We start from the raw sequence: 21,007 nt of genomic DNA on the forward strand, positions 1-21,007 counted from the left end.
TGTAGTAAGTAAGGCAAAAGCAGACCGTCCTGTTTGTTTAGCTGTGTTTGTATGTATGGTATAGACATACGGCAGGGACTGTGATGCTATACATATGCACATGAGCACCTATATGAGAACTGCTGCTTTTACCATTGAATTGGTGCACACACACACACACACACACACATATAGTAAACACATGTACTGTACATACACACACATAAGAGACCCTGGAGAGAGGCCGGAAACCTGTCAGCTGCAGTTAAAGCACACTGCAATGGGCCCAAGCCACAATAGACACATGCACACACACAGTTAAATGGATAGTTGTGCGTCACATTCATAATTTATTTTTAGGGATATGGCGAATTAGCTGAACTACCAAATAAGTGAGGACACCACTCACATTTCAGCAACCATGCTATTACTGTATACTGTATCTTGTTTAGAGTAGTCAGTGCACAGCTTGTAGAGCATATATGAATTTACTCTCCGATTTACTGCCAAAATGTGAGGACTCTACTTATTTTGTAACTTGACCTTTGTAGTCCATCAAACGTTAACATTTGAAGGACAGTGAGGCACAAAAATGCAATATTTCTCGATCTTGAACCTTCCATTTCAAGCACATCTTTTACAAAGCAAAACAAACACACTCTCCCTTGAGAGCAATCGACTAGACACCACCTGCTCAGGCATGAGCGGACAGAGCAAGACCACAAAGAGGTGGCCTGCTCAGGGAGAAGATCGTCCTTGCTTTGTTTAAATGATTTCTTCCGGCTCAAGTGCTCCTGCCGATACCGGTCGACGAAGTCGCTGCGAGAGGAAGACCAGACCGCATGTACTGTATGCTCCCACAAGTCATGAGGCGTTCAATCTTTCTTGCCATTTCACTGGACATTCAGGCTGTTCTTGTAAGTGCAAAGGTAGTTCATGTGCTTCTTAAACTCTGCGTGTAAAATAAACAAAGTTTCGGTTTATGTATTTTCCCCATTTTAAACAACCTCGCTGTAAACCCTGTGACTGTATGCATTTGTTTGCGTAAGCTAACTCTTCTACTCCTGAACCGCTGCACACGAAGGGTAACAATTTGTCAAAACATGCACCGCCACTGTGCTGCTCGTGCTCTTATTTTTCTGACACACACATCACATGCTTGCACTGTTATGAAACCCCATGACTTGAAACTTTCAGATTCATCTTTCTTGTCTTCATCTCTGTTACTTCAGGTTGGTCCAGCTATGCTTTGCAGCAGTACCTCTCTCCAGCAGTAGATGGTAGTATGGCACCACTGTCCACCACCAACTCGTCACCTCTGACCTCCCCTGCACAGTGGGCACGCTATAATCAGCACTATTTATTTACCAGCTCTTGGCCGACCTCTCTATAGCAGCGGTGTGTGATAGCAGCAATGTATTACACTTAAAGCTGGATGGGGTTTGGAATGATAGCATGGCTGACTGCTGACTGGCAGTGCAGACTCTGACGCGCGAGAGAGAGAAAGATCTTTACAACAACCAGAATTAAACATGACAATATGTCACAGCTATTCAGCTAAATTGTACCGGGGGCACATTTTCAGAAAGCTAAGAAGCAGGCGGGCCGGACTCCTCCCTTGACTGTTATTGTTATTTTGTATAAAATGTAAAAGGCATGGCTCTGTCATGCCTTTTACATTTTTACCACACAAAATAGACAATGTAGTCGTAAATAAAGTCAGAAACTAAAACACAATAAATATGTTGACATGAGGGGTGCTCCAATCAGGGTGTTATGCTGCCGATTCCGATACTGATCATCCATGAGTGAGATCGTCCGATACTGATTACATTTATTAACTGTACAATTTTCAATGTATATATGATGAGTGCTATTGGCCAGGGCTGCCGTCAGACAATTCCAAGGGCCTCTGGCAAATAGGTAATAATTTTTTTTTTTGGCCTTTATTTGTGTGAAACAATGATTGTACTACATGACACAAAGCTGAATTTATTTGATGCAGTTTTGGAGTAATACGAATAGATGGGAAAGGAATTGTTCAATAATTTCTTTTTTTAGTTCAAGATAACATCATGAACAGAATAAAATAACGGAAATACTGTAAATATCTTTATTAAACACACATCTGTTGTGCTTAACTCCAAAGAGAATAAATCGAGTGTCCAGGTTGCAGGACTCTCCAACTTTCATCACAATTAGAGCTGTCAACTATTTGTGTTTTATTTATGACTGGCAACATTAACATTTTACACTACTTCATTTACCAAGCATATCTCCACTCAAACAGTGTGGCCATCGTCTTAATGCTACCGTGTGGTCATTTGTCATTCTATGAAGGCATAAAGCTTGAGTTGAACAGTTATGATAAAAAACTACTCAGAGTTGAAGCAAATATTCTTTGACCCTCTTAGAGCTACTCAAAATCACCTGGTGAGCTAGGGGACCCCTGTGATAGCATCAGGCAGGTGTTTACGTTCATTAAGCAACCACACACAAATAGTGTTTTGAGGACAAGACATAATTGGCATAACAACACGAGCTGAGTGACACTTGAAAAAGTTGGTACGTACCCCATGAATGCGATATCTACTTCCCCATGGGACAAAAACGAGCTCCGAACTTACCGCATTGCTTGTTTGTTTTAAAAACCAAATGTCACTGTGGTAAAAAGTCACATTAGAAGTCAGAAGACCAGAAGCTAGGCGGATAATTCTAGCTGGCTGGCTAGCTAGCTACCATCAGTGACAGCAAGGCAAAGTGTGTAAACAAAGATGCAAGAAAAGTTGAACAGCGATAGGTTTGACAAGGGAGGGATCTAACAGGCTGGCATGGATTGGCGTAAGCTGTGCCAAGCTGTCAGACTGAAACCATTGAGGTTTTACAGACTAGTGTTGATTCTCGCGGCAATACGGGACCAAGTGCGTCCCTTGTCGCCCAATACGGGTGTTGGCAACCCTACGTGACACAGCACACATGCACATTCATGTCATGTTTGTGTTCGCCGAACGGCTATCGGGTTTTGTGATCGGATTTGAAAGCATATGCAGATCATGTGTTTTTTATGGAAAATTGGCCGATCGATAGGAGCATCCCTAGCTAGTCAAAGATACTGTACAGGACAGGAGCGCACTGCTGTTTTTGAGCACCTATTGCACAAACTCTAGCCAAAGATCCTCTATATGACAGAAACGCTCTGCTTTGTTTGAGGATCTATTGCAAAGTCACTGGACAAAGATCCTCTATATGACAGCGGCGCTCTGCTCTTCTTTGAGGTTTCATTGCAAAAACACAAGTGGAAGATCCTTTCAATGACAGGAGCTCTGTATATTTTACAGCCTTACTGCAAAAATAATAAAAGATCCTTCTATGTGACAGAAACATGTTCCTGTTTTTGAGGCTCGAGTGGAACAACACGTGTCAAAGATCCTCGAGATGACAGGAACGCTCAGCGGATTGTAAGAATGTACTGCAAAAATAGTAAAAGATCCTCTATATGACAGAAACTAACTGCTGTTTTTAAGGATCCATCCATCCATTTTCTATGCCGCTTAACCTCATTAGGGTCGTGGGTGGTATGCTGGAGCCTATCCCAGCTGACTTCGGGCAAGAGGCGGGGTACACCCTGGACTGGTCGCCAGCCAATCACAGGGCACATATGGACAAACAACCATTCGCACTCACATTCATACTTGTGGACAATTTTGAGTCGCCAATTAACCAAACATGCATGTTTTTGGAATGTGGGAGCAAACCGGAGTACCCGGAGAAAACCCAAGTTCTCACGGGTAAAACATGCAAACTCCACACAGAGATGCCCAACGGAGACTCGAACCCAGGTCTTCCCGATCTCCTGACTGCATGGCCAACATGCAAACCACTCGGCCACCATGCGCCTCGCTTTTAAGGATGAACCGCCAAAACACGAGTCAAAGGTCCTCTATTTGATGAGACCACCCTGCTGTTTTTAAAGGTGTATCACAAAAACACTAGTCAAAGATCCTCAATGTTTTTAAGGCTCTACTGCAAACATAGTGAAAGACTGTCTATATATGTCAGGGAAGTGCTACTGTTTTTGAGGACTTATTGCAAAAACACTAGTCAAAGATCCACTAGTCCTTCCCTTTGAATGGGTTGAATTTGAGCATCGCTTTTTTTGTGCACTGGCGATGGCTATGGTGTAAGTCTGCATATTAATTAAATACCAAATTGAAGGGGAAAGTTTAATAATCACGATAAAGCAGTATCTGAAGTACAAAAATACATACAACCAATGATAAAGCCTCATTTTAGCAGGAATCCCCACTCACAGTGACAGGTTTTCACCGCTGCGCCACGCAGGGATTGGAACACCAATATAAATTACATCTTCAAGATTAAGCACTCTTAATGTACAAAATAATCATCAAGATCACTTATTTGCTCATATGATGCACACAGAGCAATTACCAACTTTGTGTTGCGTCTCCTTTTTGCTCCGTTCAGGCACACCCGTAATTGTGAGTGGTAGACACCAATGGTTTTTCATTTTTAGTCACGTGCCCTGGTGTACCCCACGTTGGGAACCCAGGCTCTACTGTATATGACAGGAGGGCTGCAAAAATGCTGCTCTCAACTTTTGAACTGAGCTGGCAAACTGGGCTGGATTCAGTTTTGCAGCTGGATAGCCCTGTCGTATGTGGAAATGTCGTAATACTGTCAAAGATATTCACATAACAGTATGGTGTTTTGCATTTGTGTATATCATATTTTGGTTGCCATATTTACCTTCATTGGGGTCCAGACATTAGAAACTTGCAAAACCAAAATAGTACACCTGTTTTTGATGCAGCTCTTGCGTTGGATGTCATTGAATGTGCCTGATGGAGGTTTCCATGAGTGTGCATGTGTCAGCAAAAATCTTCCACACGTGTAAATAACATATACTGTACAGTCGTCTATTATGTGTATGCAGTTGTGTGTGTGCGTGCGTGTGAAGTGAGGTAGTAATCCGTATAGCGGGCAGCTGCATTCATTCCTATTCACCCGCAAGGCACTTCTAGGCCATCCCGCTGATTAGAGATCAGAATGGAAACAGAGAGAGAGAGAGAGAGAGAGAGAGAGAGAGAGAGAGGGGTGAAGAGAACAAGGAGGAGACAAAGCAAAAGAGTGAGTGGGAGAGCGAGAGAGGTCATCTCCCATTTAGTAAACAGTTGGTTAATGACTCTAATCCCATTAAGAAGAGGGAGCAGCTTGCCCCCTTCACATAGCATGCATTAACATGTATGCTACATTCTCTCTTCCTGTGTTTATAACCAAGAAATGGATTTGCCATCAAAAACACAACATGTTAAACAGGCCCCGGAGGAGCAAACTCATGCAGCAAAACAACATGCAAATCAAATGAGCGTCGTGTACACGTTTTCCCAGGCGCAATTTGCCGACAATTATTGTTTTGACCCAGCTCCTCCTCCGACAAAAGCAACCTGCACCCGCCGAGGAGGCAGGAAATCAGCTTTTTCAAGAGCTCTTGTGTTTGAAGAGCGAAGGGCAAGGCGAGGCGTGATTGCTGGGTGATTAGGGAGAAGAGGAAGGAGATGGCAAGGCCGGCAACAGTGTGCGTGTGTTCCTCCTTCACACACTGTATGATAAACAAAAGAAGCAGCACTTGACTCTGTGTTTATTTATCACTCGATTGTTTTGGAGAAACATGATTAAGAAAATTGGATCTGCATTTGCGGGCCCCTTCTATACGCAACAAGCACGTGCAAGTATGCATACAGTATTTGCACATAATACTGTGATCATAAAGTATACTGTAATCCCAACTACACGTTGTACACTCTATTTTGACCCAATCAGGCTGTTTAAAGTTAAATTCTGAATGCTCTGCACTCCATGTTGTGGTTCTTAAAATGTAAACATTGTACTCTTTTTTCTGTTATTCTATGAACTACCAAAATGAAATAAAGCTGCCTATTACAAATAATAAAATAAAATAAAAAGAACATTGTTATTTATAATACATTCACTATGGCTTATAATAAGTATTTTCGCCAATAAAATAATAATACTAAAATAATAATATTTTAAAATGGCATTATTATTATTACAATACTACTACTACTAAGTGCTGTAATCCAAAATATTAATTGACAAATAATTCATATACACCTCATGCCAAGTAAAGAAAATGATACAAAGTTGCATTTTCTACATTTGGTCTTTATTAATTTAAGATTAGTGTGGATATTAAGACAAACATAAAACCTAAAAACCAGTGTCATAGTTGTTTATAAATTACGGTGTGGGTGCTGCCCGTGGAACTCCCTACCCCATGCACACTCTTCACTTGACATCATAAAGACCGAATGATCAGAATGTATTATTGATGAGATATTAGTGTTGTAAACAATTTATAGATTAGGAGAGACACACTGGCACCGACAGGATCCTGTGATTCGCTGCAATGGTTGTCACGGCAAAATACATTAAATGTAACATTTTTATCTCATCGTCTTAATGAGTTTGTGATGTGAGCATCATTTGAGTGAATGTTCAGGAGTGGACCTTTAATGTTGCATTTGTGTGTCAGTCATCTGATTGAAAGAGGTCCACTTACTTTCCCAGTAGGCATCTCAGGCTAAGAATAGCTCAGATGAGGCTCCTGATGAGGGACGCCACTAATATATCTGCCAACATGAGCAACTGAAATAGAAAATGGAGAATACCTATATCTAAATAATGTAAGAGCAGGACAACAATACATTGTGCAGCAATTGTACACTACACACAGCAATAATAAACGTATTGTTAAATGAATATCTCCCTGTTATCTGTATGGAAGTACCTTAATTTGTTGAAACCTATGGACTTGGCTACAAGAGACGATTTGATTTACTGTGGGCGCATCTATTCGGTAGAACCACACCGAAAAACACATTAGGGGGGACGTACAATTAAGATTTTGCAAAATGCAACAATATGCAGGGTCTAATGTTTTCCACTACATGCATTTCCCCCTCTCATGTAGATACAATGGTAACAATGATGGTTTAGTTTATTTCCAACATGCATAGAAGGCTACTTGAAGTACATAGCATGCTGACAGTTACACAATTCAACATGTCCGAAAAGAAGTAGAAAGAAGCAGAGTTTATTTAATCCTACCCCTTATCCATGTCACAGCAGTTAGTGAGTTTTTCACTTCTGGCATGGCAAGATCTGCCAGTTTAATATTGGAAAGGTTTAAGATGTAAAAGAAAAGGATTAAGACGTGTAATAGTAAAATCAATAGGGTATATGGGTAGCTTGGAGTAAAACCATATTGTTACACAGTGTTTTACCCATAAAACTGAGCATTATTATCTTTTAACGAGAACAATATATATAAAATATTGTCAAATTACTATAATATTAATAGCAAGTGTACCTAAGAAAGTGCCCATTTGTGTGTATGTGGAAGACACACAAAATGAACACTTTTAACAATACCGTAAATCAGAGGACCTATGACCGACAGATCTACCAACTAATCAAAACGCAACTCCCAATGAGGTTTTGTCCAATCAGAGATGAGAAACGAATATTGTAGCACCACCCCTCCTTGGAAGTTCAAAAAGAACGTCATCCCCTTCATACATTTAACTTAGCATTAGCCACAGCTAGCCTACCGCCCTTAAACGCATTTCTACCACAGAGAAACAAGTATGTTTCTCGTCAATCAATTTACCGTGCCTACCATGACGTTGGAAGCCTTTCCCCGATGCGGAGACGCGTCGAGAGGGAAGTTAGTCGTGTGAAAGGCAGCCCCGCTTCACAGCACTGCTAGCTACCTAGCTGATGGACAGAAAGAGGCTAATGTTTAAAGAAGCGCTAAGCCTATCACAACAAGCCCAGCAGGCTCCTTAAACACAACCTACCTCTGAAGACATAACAACAAGGACCTAAGGAAGACAGCTCATCTCCTACAAAGTAAGTACTTGGACGTGTCTCCCTAGACAACGTAACGTAAACATTCGCTAATAGTGTGCAACTGTCAAGTTTGTTAGCTGGCTACTATTAGCGTCCCCCCCTAATTGGTGTGGGTTTCGGAAAGGCACCCTGGGGTTAATTATGCATCAATTAGACACCTTGCTAGTGGTTAACGTTTTTTGCAAATAAGAAATCACGATGTAATTTGCAGCTTAATTGTCTCATAATTCATTGCAAGATAAAATGCTTGCAGCACAGGGCAGTAGCTGTTGTACATTTTGTACGTTGGAGTGATTATGTGCTCATTTTTGTGCTAATCTTAAGATTTGCTACCCTCAATGAGGTACTATTATGTACCAACAATAATAGCGTGTGTGAGTAATGCTGTCTGCCATAAATGGCAGCAGCATCATCTGTGGCATGTTTGTGGTGGCACCTTGATGTGAAACCAGTGCCTTTTTAGCCAAATGCTTTAGAGTCTGTGGCCATGTCATCAAGCCTTTTGTATATTAGGTTATAGTGAGTTGTTGATTCACTGTACTCCTCTTTGCGTTTGGTTTATTAGGTGTCAGCCACTTCCACTTTAGGGTCACATTGTTCAGGGCTTTTATGTTGGTCGCATGTACTGAATAACAATTAGGGTTGGGCATGTTTGAATTTGTTTAATTCCAGTTCCTAATGATTCTCAATTCCAATTCTTTTCAGGGTCGTGAAAGTTTGCGTGGGTATAAATGAGGGCGCTAAGTAAGTTCTTGGATGAAATGTCTGAAATTCTCCATGATATGGACTTTTTATGAATTTCTCACAGGGCTATTTTCAACCAGTATATAGATGCCAAACCATTGAACTTGAACATAAATGTTTGGAAGTCTCTTTTACATAGGAGTACATGCTAACAAATGATTTTTACTTTTGAAAACCTCATGAAATAATAATTACACACATCCTGTTGTTTATAACGTGTTAGAGAGCGTCTTATGATGCAGAATAGACAAAGTGTAACTTAACTATGTTACTGAGTTCCTTCTAGCCTGCGTGCAGAATATCATCAAACAACTACGGTGAATGGAGTAGCCTGGTCAAATTCCTGGCTAAAGCTAGCGTTAATGTCAGGTCGGTTGACTATGAAAAAGCACACAGCCTCAGGTTAGCTGGATATGTGTATCTCATGTTTTTTAACTTTATTTAGCAACAGAACATGAAGTTATTCACTTTAAGGTGTAGTTTTCATTTCAAGCGAATTATAACACACAGGCGATAAAAAAATAATACTTAAAAAAAAAAACGTTCATGTGTCCTAAGCTCTATGTAAGCGTGAACTGATTTTAAAGATATCTCATTATATTGTAGAAGAGAGGATTTGCCGATGCAGTACCCAGCACGCCTTGCGGGAACTATGCAAATAACAGTTTCAAGTGATGTGTTTGTTGTTAGTGCTTAGTCGTTGGATTACCAGAGAATGGTAGGTCATTGCTGTTGTGCGTTAACTTGCCTGTTACATGTTGTGCTGTTTATTTTCTGTGTTGTCAAGCTAGTTGTTGGCTGTCGCTTACAAATTGAGGCACACCTTCCTTAAGCAAGCTGAGGAGCCTCCGACTATGCAGAGTTACGATGCCATCTACCAGTCACAGTCTTGATGACTTTGGATCGACTTGACAACATCTCGACTTGGACATCAATGACTCGGGTCTTAACTCGGACTTTAGTCTGATGGAAGTGACAGTGTTGCGTAAAATGTGTCCCCATTCAACGTATTCAACTAACGTGATCGTTATTATGTCATTTCCAGCAAGACGACATATTTTCCCTTTTGCGAACATAATGCAGTTGGGACCTCCCCTACTTGCCAAATAATTGATTTTCTCAAGGATGTTTTGTGGAGTGGTCTGCTCACCCCAGACTCTTGTTTCATTGTAGGAACTAAAAATCAATTCATTTTTCCTTTTAGCATAGCTGAAGTTTCCGTAGCACAGGTTTGCAAAATAAGTTTCTCTTTATTTTTCTCAATTTTTCTCTTCTGCGCCTTCCTTGAAGTTTTCTGGTCTGCCTCACACTATGGAAACCACTGTCCTACAGGATATGTTTGCATATGACAAAAAGCTGATAGGCGGCACACAGCTAGCCACTCCTGCTAGTGTAGTAACTACTCTACAGTAAAGGAGGACGCATCTCCTCCTTCCTGCCCATCATCTGATAGACTCCCATCTAGCCCCAGCATTCCCCGACGCCATGGCACTGATGATGACTGACGATGCCTGTTAAAAGTGCTCCTCTTCCAGGAAATTGACCGCTTCCGATGCGACTTACGATGATGACTCATCACCCTGGCAAGCCTGGCTTGTAAAAGCATTGAAGACCTCCATTGATTTGATTCATTATATTTTTTGGAATTCGTCCCATTGCTTTTTTAACCATTTAGGAAAGCACCAAACAAATGTAGCTTTCCCACATATTACAATAGTGACAAATATTTAACACAGTGTACAGTAGCTTCCGGTTCCAATCAAAGACCAGCCACGAATGACGAAAAAATGAGAGTAATTGAGATGGTGGCCATACAAATGTCTATTTTTCACACATGGCTTTAGTTCTATTACAGCTTGTTTGCCATTCATCATCATTTATGTGTATTTCTATGCATGTTGAATTGTTTTCTGCATGTAAAGCTATAATTGTAAAACTATAAAAACGTTTTTGGCTTTTTGGAACGGATTAATTGGATTTACATTATTTCTCATAGGAAAAATTGATGGGGTTAGAGTCGGACCTTCTGGAACGAATTAATGACGTTTCTTAATGAAGTTTCTACTGTAGTAGTTTACCTTTGCACATGGTGTCTGACAGGCTGGCCTGCATGCTTCCCATCAGTGACTGATCACCAAATTGGCTTAGCTCATTAAAGCAGCCCTGTTAGCGTGAAAGCCTCAAAACTTCTTGATCTTGTTCACTTGACTTTCAAATAGCCTTTATTCCACATCATCCTGACAATGCTAGCCACCAACGATGACGACAAACAGCTGAACAAATTAGCTGAGACGCCATAAGAAGCCCTCCGCTGCAGCGGTTTTATATCTTATCGCATGTTGCAACCTCCTGAAATTAATCCTTTTGTTGCCGTGGTAATCTTGCATGGCTGCCATTCCAAGAACCCGTGTAGCCATGGAGATGTCAGAGTCTGCTGACATCACTTTTACAGATTAGCACTTACATCAGTGTTAAGTTGTTATTAGTGGGTGTGTATGGAGTTGCTGCACAGGTGGAAAGAGCCAGCGACTCTCATGGCTTTGCAGTCTGCTCAGTAAAAGGTTATGTTGATGTGTTCAAATGTGTCAGACCTTTGGTGGCTAATGAATGGAGCCCAGTGCAACCATTCAGTCATGTGAGAAAATTAAGTAACTCTTGTACTCGTGAACCACTGCACACAAACAGGTGAATATTTGGAGGCGGAAGCGGGACTTAGCAACTAATCGGCCACCAGCCATAGGCCATTTGTTGATAAAACCTAGAGAATATTAGTGTGACATCTATGCTAATATGTCTTCCAAAAGCGTTTTGAGCCGCACAGGGGGAGCCCCTGATGCTATTTATATCTACATTTAGAGTCCTGCACTTTGCTTTCTGCCTGATTTTTGATTTCTGGAGTAGCCAGCTAGACGGCCCTAAATTAATTGCAGTGCATTTGAGAGGCTGAACTCAGAGGATATTTACATATTTAAATCAAAAAAACATTAATCGATTACCAAAATAGTTGTTGATTGATTGGGTAATCGATTAACCATGGATTAATCGATTATTTGTTGGAGCTCTAATTAGTAGATTGCAATATATTATCATATTTTTTTCATTGTACTTTTCTTAAAAGGAATGTTAAAATCTGGTCTCATCTCCTCGACCCCTATTCATTATGCCACCAGTTGTTGAAGATGTAGGACTCTGCAACATAAGCTTGTAAGATGAATCAGATTCCACACTTAACAATAAACATGCCCATATTGCCATGACATAAGTGGATGTGGTCCCTCCTGGTGTGTACTTTGGGATTAGCATAGTGTTCGTAAACATTACGACTGACTTTCACTTGAAATTCAGAGTGTGCTTTTCCTTTCCTCTGTCCTGTGTTCATCTGTTTCTCCTCCCCCGCAGGCAACCGTGGGTCCCTGCAGACCAGAGCCATGGGTGCCTTCCTGGACAAGCCCAAGACAGAGAAGCACAACTCCCACGGTGAAGGAAATGGCATCCGCTACGGGTTGAGCTCCATGCAGGGCTGGCGAGTGGAGATGGAAGATGCTCATACCGCCGCGCTGGGATTGCCGACTCCCGGCATGATGGACTGGTCGTTTTTTGCGGTCTATGATGGCCATGCAGGCTCAAAAGTTGCCAATTACTGCTCAAAGCATCTCCTGGAGCACATAATCAGTGCCAGTTTAGGGCCCGGAGGGCAGCAGAGCTCGCTGGCTGGTTCAGAGAGCACCACCAATGACACCCCAGCAGTTGTTGTCCCCACAGTAGAGGCAGTGAAAGCGGGGATCAGGACAGGCTTCCTGAGGATAGACGAACACATGCGCAGCTTCTCCGACCTACGAAATGGCATGGACCGAAGTGGCTCCACGGCCGTGGGCATCCTTCTGTCGCCCCAGCATTTCTTTTTTATGAACTGCGGCGACTCTCGGGCCGTTTTGTACCGAAACTCCCAAGTGTGCTTCTCCACGCATGACCACAAGCCTTGCAACCCACGCGAGAGAGAGCGCATCCAGAACGCCGGCGGGTCTGTGATGATCCAGCGGGTGAACGGGTCGCTGGCTGTCTCCAGGGCCTTGGGGGACTACGACTACAAGTGCGTCGTCGGCAAAGGCCCCACTGAGCAGCTGGTGAGCCCCGAGCCGGAAGTTAACGAGATGGTCCGGACCCCTGAGCAGGACCAGTTTGTGATCCTGGCGTGCGATGGGATCTGGGATGTCATGTCCAATGAGGATCTGTGCGACTTTGTGAAATCGAGGCTTGAGGTATCTGACGACCTGGAGAGAGTCTGCAATGAAGTGGTGGACACCTGCTTGCACAAGGTGAGTATAAATGTCACATTACTATTGGTCTTGATGTCCACACATTTCCACATCATTCCTTTTTGTCACAATATTTGACACCATATTCACTCCAGTAGGGCAGAAGGAGCACATTTTAAAGTGTTTTTTGGTGTCCACATGAATACGGATATTTTACAAAATAAATAAATTAATCACACAATAAATGAAAGTCAACTTTATCATTTTGCTCGCCTCAATATATTGCCATGTGCATGTGTGTCGCTTTCCTCGTCTCCAGCCTCCAAACAGGCAGGAACAGGGTTCACTCTATGCGTTGGTTTCAGCACCTTGGTGTGTTTGTTCCATAGAACAACGGCATGAATGGAGTGAGCCCTCGTCGCAGTCATACAGTCTCTTTGTCGCTGTAGTAGAAATTAAATTAGCACATTGAAATACATCGTCATATTTTTTTTTCTTCTTCTTAAAAGTAATGTTAAAATCTCGGCTGTATCAAAGTGGACCGCCGCATCTTTCAATTTTTTTTGCATGTGGCCCTTGGTGGACAAAGTTTGCACACTACTGAGTGAAATGTTTTGTAATGGAAATAAACGTAGGAATCAAAAATAAAAATACAATCATCCTCACTGAGGGGGTCAAACAGTTGAAGTTGTGTGTCATCATTTGAGCCCAGAACCATCATTACTCCTCTATCCTGCTCTTACTCGGTTCCTCTTTCCTCCCCTTCCTTCTTAGGGTAGTCGGGATAACATGAGTGTTGTGTTAGTGTGTTTGCCCAACACTCCCAAAGTGTCAGAAGATGCTGTGAGGAGGGATGCCGAGCTCAACCAGTACCTGGAGTCTCGAGTGGAAGGTGAGGACGGGTGTCTCGTGCCCAAACCGGATTGTTTTATTCTGTTGACTGCCATTGTTTTTTTTGTTTTTTTTTACATGCATGACCATTTAAGGCAATTCCATTGAATGAAATTGTGACTTTTCAAACAGGTCTCATGTTTCCTCTGCCACTATCTATTGTCTAACCCCCTTCGTCCCAGTTAGATCCGACTCCATGCAGAAGAATGACACCACATGACCTCCTTTTCCATTTCAGCAAACATCCATCTTCCGTACTCCCTCTTGCTTCTCTCCTTCCTTTGTACATTGTGTTCTCCTCTCCTCTCAGACATGCAGTGTCTTCTCTGGATGGATTCCCCTGTTCCCCTGCCATCCCATTGGTCTCCCCTTTTGTTCTCTCACGATGCACTTGCCCCTCCTGTGAAGTTTTTTGGGTTTTTTTCCCGGTCTAATTCTAAGCTCTTTGTACTGGCAATAAGGACTCTCCACTACGGCCAAATAATACAAATACACTGATTTATTGGCATCAAATCATGTAGCATTACATGTTAATGTAAATGTTTGATTTCAAATACTGGCAGACTGACAAAACAAGGGAAAAAGGGATAGGAATTTTTATGGTTGAGCATTTTACTGGCTGCTTGCCACCATCAACTAACTTTCTGCATCCATCTTTCTCTTTCCCCAAACATTCTCCTTGTCCTCACTTCCTCTCTCCTCGTTTGTCTGTCCCCCAGCTGTGCTCGCCTCTAAGTAGCCTATATATCTGCTGTTGTTTTCAGAGATGCTGTCCCGGCCAACCGACGAAGGTGTTCCCGACCTGGTCACGGTGATGAGGAACCTGTCAGTAGACCGCAACATGCCCTCTCTGCCACCAGGCGGAGGCCTCGCTAGCAAGTAAGTCATAAGGTGCCCTAAAAGTGTACGTTTTAAACGCAAAGCGGTGTTTACTAGGGGTGTCACAGGATCTCGCGAGATTAAAACGTGACAAGATTTCTCGTTCTCGTGGGCACTCAGACTGGGGTGATAATCAATAAATAATCACACAATCGAACGTTTGTTCCATAGAACAACTGCATGAACGGAGTGAGCCCCTTTGTCAGTCATACAGTCTCTGTCTTGGTGGGTGGAGGCGGGGCTGGTAGCATACACGCAGAGTGCAGAAGAGTGTAACGTAGTAGAAATTAAATTAATAGATTGCGACATATTGTCATATTTTTTATATTGTAATTTTCTTAAAATTAGTTAAAATCTCGTCCCGTCTCGTTCTCGTAGACCCAATCTTGTATATCGTGTTTACACGAGTGGCATTTTGCCTCCGTGTCATTTAGATGAAAAGGTTGAAGACTAGTTGACGCTCTTAGCACGCAATTCGTGACCGAAAATGGTGCGCATTGCCGCTAAATGCCGCACGTCGTATTTACACCTAGGTCAAGTACTGTTTACGTCTAGTGTATGACATCGTACGCAGAGCGCACATTGTTCCCGCATGGGTCTGCATTGTCACTACCACTTCCCGCATCTGTGTGGTCCCGCTTTGTCCCGCGTGACGCCTGAGACCTGAGGCTTTGTGAGCGCGGCAAGTGTGTGGTGAAGCTCGTCGCTAGCCGGCTGGTAGCTAGCCGGTGTGGTGTGGCAAGGTGTGACTACGCCAGTAAAGTAGTTCTTCGGCAAAACAATGTTAATAACAATAATAATAACAATGTCGCTGTCGCTTGGTTAATATGCAGATCAAATGATGTAAATGGACTGTCCTTGGCTGTTTTTGGAGTTTTTTTCAGAAGGCTTTGTAGACTGAATAGGTGCGTCCCATTACATGCGTTCTAAACTGCCTCTATTAGCTGTCTTTATGTCTTTAGAATGCACAGAAAAGAGAGAGACGTGTTCATGTCTCACATAAGGATTGTGGATGATGGACAAATTTCCAAAAAAAGTACAGTTTTCCTTCAACATGCACCATTAATTGTTTTGTAGAACTTGAGGGTGATTAAAGAAGTATTAACGTCAAGTCTCTGTTGGGAATCAAATGCACTAAACTAAATTGCCTTGTTGATATAGTACGTCCACGCTGCCATGCCTTTATTTTTTACATGAATTTTGTTGATTTTTCTGTTTATATTTCAGACGCAGTGTCATTGAAGCAGTGTACAACCAACTAAGTCCACACAGAGAAGAAGAAGGGGTCAGTACTCAGTCGATGCTATCAAAGATTTTGTCAAGTCTGCACCTCTCTTTTAGACGACATCCCTAGCTTTGCTATTTCACTTTGAAAGGTGGTCATATCCGTGTGTCAGTGACGTGCAGTCAGGGGAGGCATGTGAGGCAGAGCCTCACCTGTCATCATGAAAAATAAACCAAATAATGATAACCTAAAATAAATATTAATGTTTGTCCATTGAACTGTGTTAGAAATGTATTCTCAGTATAATTTCAATCCTTTTAAACATTTTATTAAGCAAAAATGAGTTTCCTGATCAAATACAGAGCAGAAACCCAGCAAGGCTGAGTCTCCTGTCGGCTTACTGCTTACTTAGTGCTGTGCACTCATAGGCTAGGCCCTAGCTTATGAGTTCACAGCACTCGGTGCATTGAGTTGGATGGAGATTTCTGTTTGTCAGCAAGTTAACAATATACTCTAATGTTTGCAGAAACATTCATTGTACACCATGACTTTCTACAACCTGTGCAATATCGTTAATGTAAGTGTGACGTTATTCATGTTAATCGGACAATAAAATACAGAGAAATGTCATACGCTGATGCGCACAGTATTCCTCTTCACCGTGAAGGGGCGGGGCTCGCTGCCGTCCTTCTGTAGAGAGAAAAAGTCGGCGCCAGGGTTTTTTTCCTCTCCTCTTTTTCTTGTTATCTTGTTACATGTATTAACATAAAAAAATGGAAAGGAATCAGTGCCTCACCAGCCATGAACCTCACCGCACGTCACTGCTGTGTGTGTGCGCGTGTGTGTGTGCATATGTGCGTGCGCACACAAACGCTTAAAACAGCAGGTCAGTGCCCCCCATTGTTAATATCAATGTGTATAAAATTTCTTTTTGCTATTTTTTTGCTGCTAGGTCACTTTTTTTAATGATATTGTTGCACACCTCACTGTTCTGATAGCGTGTAGGGACTAGTTTCCTTCCATTTCCCACCCATTTTTCACACCCACCTACACTAATACAGTTAAAAGGGAAGGCACTTTGCAGACCTACAATATGTCCAGGCCAAAATTAAACTAATGGGCTTTTAAATGTATGGGTCCATGTTACACCTCCCTGGTAAGGCTTGGTAAAATTACCGTCAAAATGTGGTTTAATTATCTTTGTGTTGTGGGGGAAAATGGTGTCAGTTCTACAATAAGTGCTGAAGGACATATTGGACATATACACTCACAGGTCGAGCTTGCATCATTAATGATATTACCCATCCATCCATTTTCTTTGCCGCTTGTCCTCATTAGGGTCATGGATGAGCTGGAGCCTATCCCGGCTGACTTTTGGGCGAGAGGCAGGGTACACCTTGGACTGGTCAACAGTCAGTCACAGGGGACATATAGACAAACAACCATTCACACCTATGGACAGTTTAGGTGTCCAAACTGTTTCTACCGAGGGCCACATGCTTAAAAATGAAAGGATGCAAGTTTGAAAAAACACACCTCAGCTTTGTACGTGTTATTAGAATGAACTTTGGTCTTTGCTCTTAAAGTACAGTCGTCAATCGCTACATCGCGGTTCGAACATGGCGTCCTCACTCTATCATGTTTTTTTACAAAGTAATTAATAAATGTTTGCTGTTCCATGGTTGAATATGACCCATTAGTCAAAAAATAAAAATGCATTTTTCAGCAAATTGTACTTATTCTCGGCCTAAATTAAGCATTTTCAAACATAAAAATGACTAAATTAAATAATCAAATTCATTAAATCCACATTAAATGTGAATATAGTAAAATTTGTCTTTTTTGGTGTAGTATTCTCCATTGGCCACTAGGTTTGGGTGTTCGGTGAGACAGGCACAAGATAACAGGCACAATAATAATAACATAACAATATGACAGGCTACTGTTGGGGTCATAACCAACGAAAAGCTAAAACTCAACTCTGAACTGCCGACGTCCCTTCCTGTCCTCTTCACATCTGTCCACACACCACTTAAGGTCCGCCAGGGAACACATTCACTGTGACACACACGAGCAGGAGTTTTATTGACGTTTTAAATGGCTTATTTACTCCTGTTATGTCTACTATATTGGGTTGTATGAGTATAAAGCCGCTTAAAGCCGCCATGGCAATACATTGATGAGACAATAGCCACCGCAGGAAGTACACTGTCCAGAAAAACAACAAGGAACTGCTAATGTGTCAGTCTGTCATGTTATTTATGTCTAATATGGCTTATTTTTTCTGATTATATCTACAATATTGGGTAATACAAATGTAAAGGTGACTATATGGGTGTTATTTCATGTCTAGAGGGCTCTAATAATATTAAAAAACATATTTAGAAGATTGGAAACAGGTTTTCTATGCCATAACTACAAATCACACTTTGTGGAACTTCACTTATTGCGGTCGAGTCTGGAACCAATTTACCGCGATAAATGAGGGACTGGACTGATAAGTTATGGGAGTGCGTACGTAACCACAAAACGTCGTAACAGGAGGACCGCCTGTAATAATTTCTGAACCAATCAAGTGAAATTGGATAATTCCCCACGACCCAATTATGTGCCACGACACAGTGGTTGGGAATCACTGGCCTAACATGGATGCTTTTGGGATGTGGGAGGAAGCTGGAGTATATATTTTGTATTGAACCCCATGACATGAAGGTGTACCAAATTTTGTGTCCTTAGAGACGCAAACGAGCACATTAGGGCGGTAAGTGCACACGTAGAGGGATGCAGAGAGTGTCTAACTGTGTCTTCACCCTCTGCTTAACGCAGCCCTCCTGTTTCATTTGGTAAGTGATCACATATATAAATGTTTTGCCCATCCCTTTCTCTCCGCCCTCCCACTTCCTCTCACCTCCACACATGTATCCTCACAATTAACAGTCTTGCAGGCATGTGGAGTGGCCACCTTCTCTGTCCCCATCCGTGTCCACTCCTGCGTCATGTATGCTGACAGCGTCCACTGTCCAAAGTTTTTTCAGGTCCCTTTATGTCACAAACACGCATGCACTGTCTGCACACGCATGCACCGCCCCCTCATTGCGGGTCGTTTTCACAACAGCAACAACCCCCTGTCTCTGTCGTTTTCCTTCAACAAGACCAAGAACGTTCTTGGACCTTTGCTGCAGGCCTGAGAGGCTACCAGCTGAAAGTGTGCCCTGGCTTACTCTGCTTTAACTTTTCATTTGTGTTCAGGTAGAAACTGGGGAGTGCAACCTCTCTACGTTATCAACTGTGCTCTCTCCTTTCCTTCTAATCTTCTTTCTATTCTTCTGTTGTTGTTTTTTCCCTCTCGCTGGCGTTCCCCTGGCAGAGCGGCGCTGACCTGGAGTGTCACTGGTAGACGTTCAGAACAACTTCCTGATCTGCCGGGTGGATTTAAAACCGAAAAGGTCTAGGATCACAAGTGTTGGTTTCTTTACATTTTCCCCCACGCTGAAAGGCCAGTTGAAGTAGTCCTGATGGGGAAAACATGGGAGTAAGTGTACGTGTCTCTCTTTTTTTTTTTTTTTTTTTTTTTTTTTTTTTGGACTGCTCCCTTTCCCCACTTCTTGAGATTTCTTGAAGAACCTCACATCACCTGTCCACCATTTCCAAAGCATCCTCTCCTGGACCGCTACTAAAAGGGGATTAAGGAGTGAACTTTAAGCAGTATTTATCTGAAAACTACCTTATGACATGAATAGCCATGAAGTCCAAAGACCCGCTGGCTCAAAGAATCAGTCACATGCCCGAACACAAGAGGGCGCTCAGTGGAGTTCGGCTGGTTCAAAGTGATGTCAAGCCGGTGCGGATCCTTTTGCACATGCTTCCTCCTCAACTCACCACTTCATCAGTATTCACACGACCCAACACATGTGGTTGTCATGTACAATAATATCCTTTACAATTTCTAATAATAATAACACAGAGGTGTGTATTTTGAGTTAGATGACAGCCACGTGGCCTGACACATTATGTGCGTATGTGATTTGTCTGTGGGCATACATGGTACTCACACAAACAGTATTCCCACATGATAACGTTCCAAAGACTCAACACACAGTCCTGCTTGTGCTGCCAATTCCTTTTGTGATTTGTAAAATCAATAAATAATGCCAAAACGTCAATTTCAACTCTTGAAATGTTTGCTTTCTTTGTATTCCAAAGCTTAAGCTTATATTATTTTGTGGTTGTACACTTTTTTTGTGTCATACAAACTTATCTGAGGTACCTCGTGACATTTTGACACTATCATGCGTTTCCGCTGAGGCCTTGTCCTTATCGAAATCTTGTACATTGGAATTGATACTAAAAGTTGAGCGATATTGTGCTAAACCTCGTTATAAAAAATGCTGCGTTGAAACTAGCTCTTTCAAGTACAGTCAAACCTCGGCTTTCTTACGCCCCAGTTTTAGTATTTTTTGATATTCGTATAAAACGTTTGCCTCTGGTTTTGTACAGTATTTCACAAAACAAACTAGTCCGTTCGCCCTGTACTGTATATTGTTCCGCAAAATTCAGTGTCCAAACAAAGCACCGTACACGTTGCTGACTCGCTCTCCGTGCATTTTTTTATTGTGTGGCTGCTAAATAACCCGCCATGGGGCCAAAGAAAGTTGCGAGTGCCGGTGCTTTGATAAATAAGGTGAGAAACTATTGAATTTAATTTGATCCGCATCAACAATGTTCCATCATTTGTCATTCATAATTATTTGTTTTCTGCATGCAAAACTATATAAAGTATATTTCTGGTAATATTTTTGGGTTTTCATCATGGGGAAAATAGCTTTGATTTTCCTATGTTTCGGTTTTTGTCTAACCTTTTGGAGCAAAATAAGAAAACCGAGGTACCACTGTAATACGAAAATAGGTTTTCTACAATTAGCACTGCTGTACAGTACTTTCTGTAAAAAAAAACAAAAAAAAACAAACTGCAAACTTAATAGCAGATTGTGTTTTAGGAGATGATGCTCATCGTTATTGTCACGTTTACTTATTTTCGGGATGACTGTGGGCCAAATGGCCACATAGATGCATGCTTGTA

At 42.0% G+C, this 21,007-nt stretch overlaps 1 protein-coding gene and 1 long non-coding RNA gene across 6 annotated transcripts; one reads left to right on the forward strand and one right to left on the reverse strand.

The window, feature by feature from the left end:
- Window positions 1–3,977: 3,977 nt before the first annotated feature.
- On the reverse strand, window positions 3,978–7,802 carry LOC129194309 (uncharacterized). Its single transcript, XR_008573743.1, has 3 exons — window positions 7,700–7,802; window positions 6,581–6,666; window positions 3,978–5,030 (listed from the first exon to the last, which is right to left on the reverse strand). It is a non-coding gene; the product is annotated as an uncharacterized LOC129194309 (long non-coding RNA).
- On the forward strand, window positions 7,570–20,756 carry ppm1ba (protein phosphatase, Mg2+/Mn2+ dependent, 1Ba). Of its 5 annotated transcripts, XM_054799445.1 has the most exons (7): window positions 7,570–7,932; window positions 12,076–12,992; window positions 13,707–13,824; window positions 14,588–14,702; window positions 15,930–15,987; window positions 18,754–18,770; window positions 19,295–20,756. In XM_054799445.1, coding segments are annotated over exons 2-7 (1,197 nt in total). In that variant the 5' UTR covers window positions 7,570–7,932; window positions 12,076–12,104; the 3' UTR covers window positions 19,296–20,756. The 5 variants fall into 5 exon arrangements, 4 of the variants coding, with proteins under 4 accessions (XP_054655420.1, XP_054655419.1, XP_054655418.1 ...); XR_008573741.1 differs by having other exon boundaries at window positions 15,930–18,770; XM_054799444.1 differs by having other exon boundaries at window positions 18,754–20,756.
- Window positions 20,757–21,007: the final 251 nt, after the last annotated feature.

Source organism: Dunckerocampus dactyliophorus, chromosome 14 (assembly GCF_027744805.1).
Source record: "Dunckerocampus dactyliophorus isolate RoL2022-P2 chromosome 14, RoL_Ddac_1.1, whole genome shotgun sequence".
Lineage (NCBI taxonomy): Eukaryota > Metazoa > Chordata > Actinopteri > Syngnathiformes > Syngnathidae > Dunckerocampus > Dunckerocampus dactyliophorus.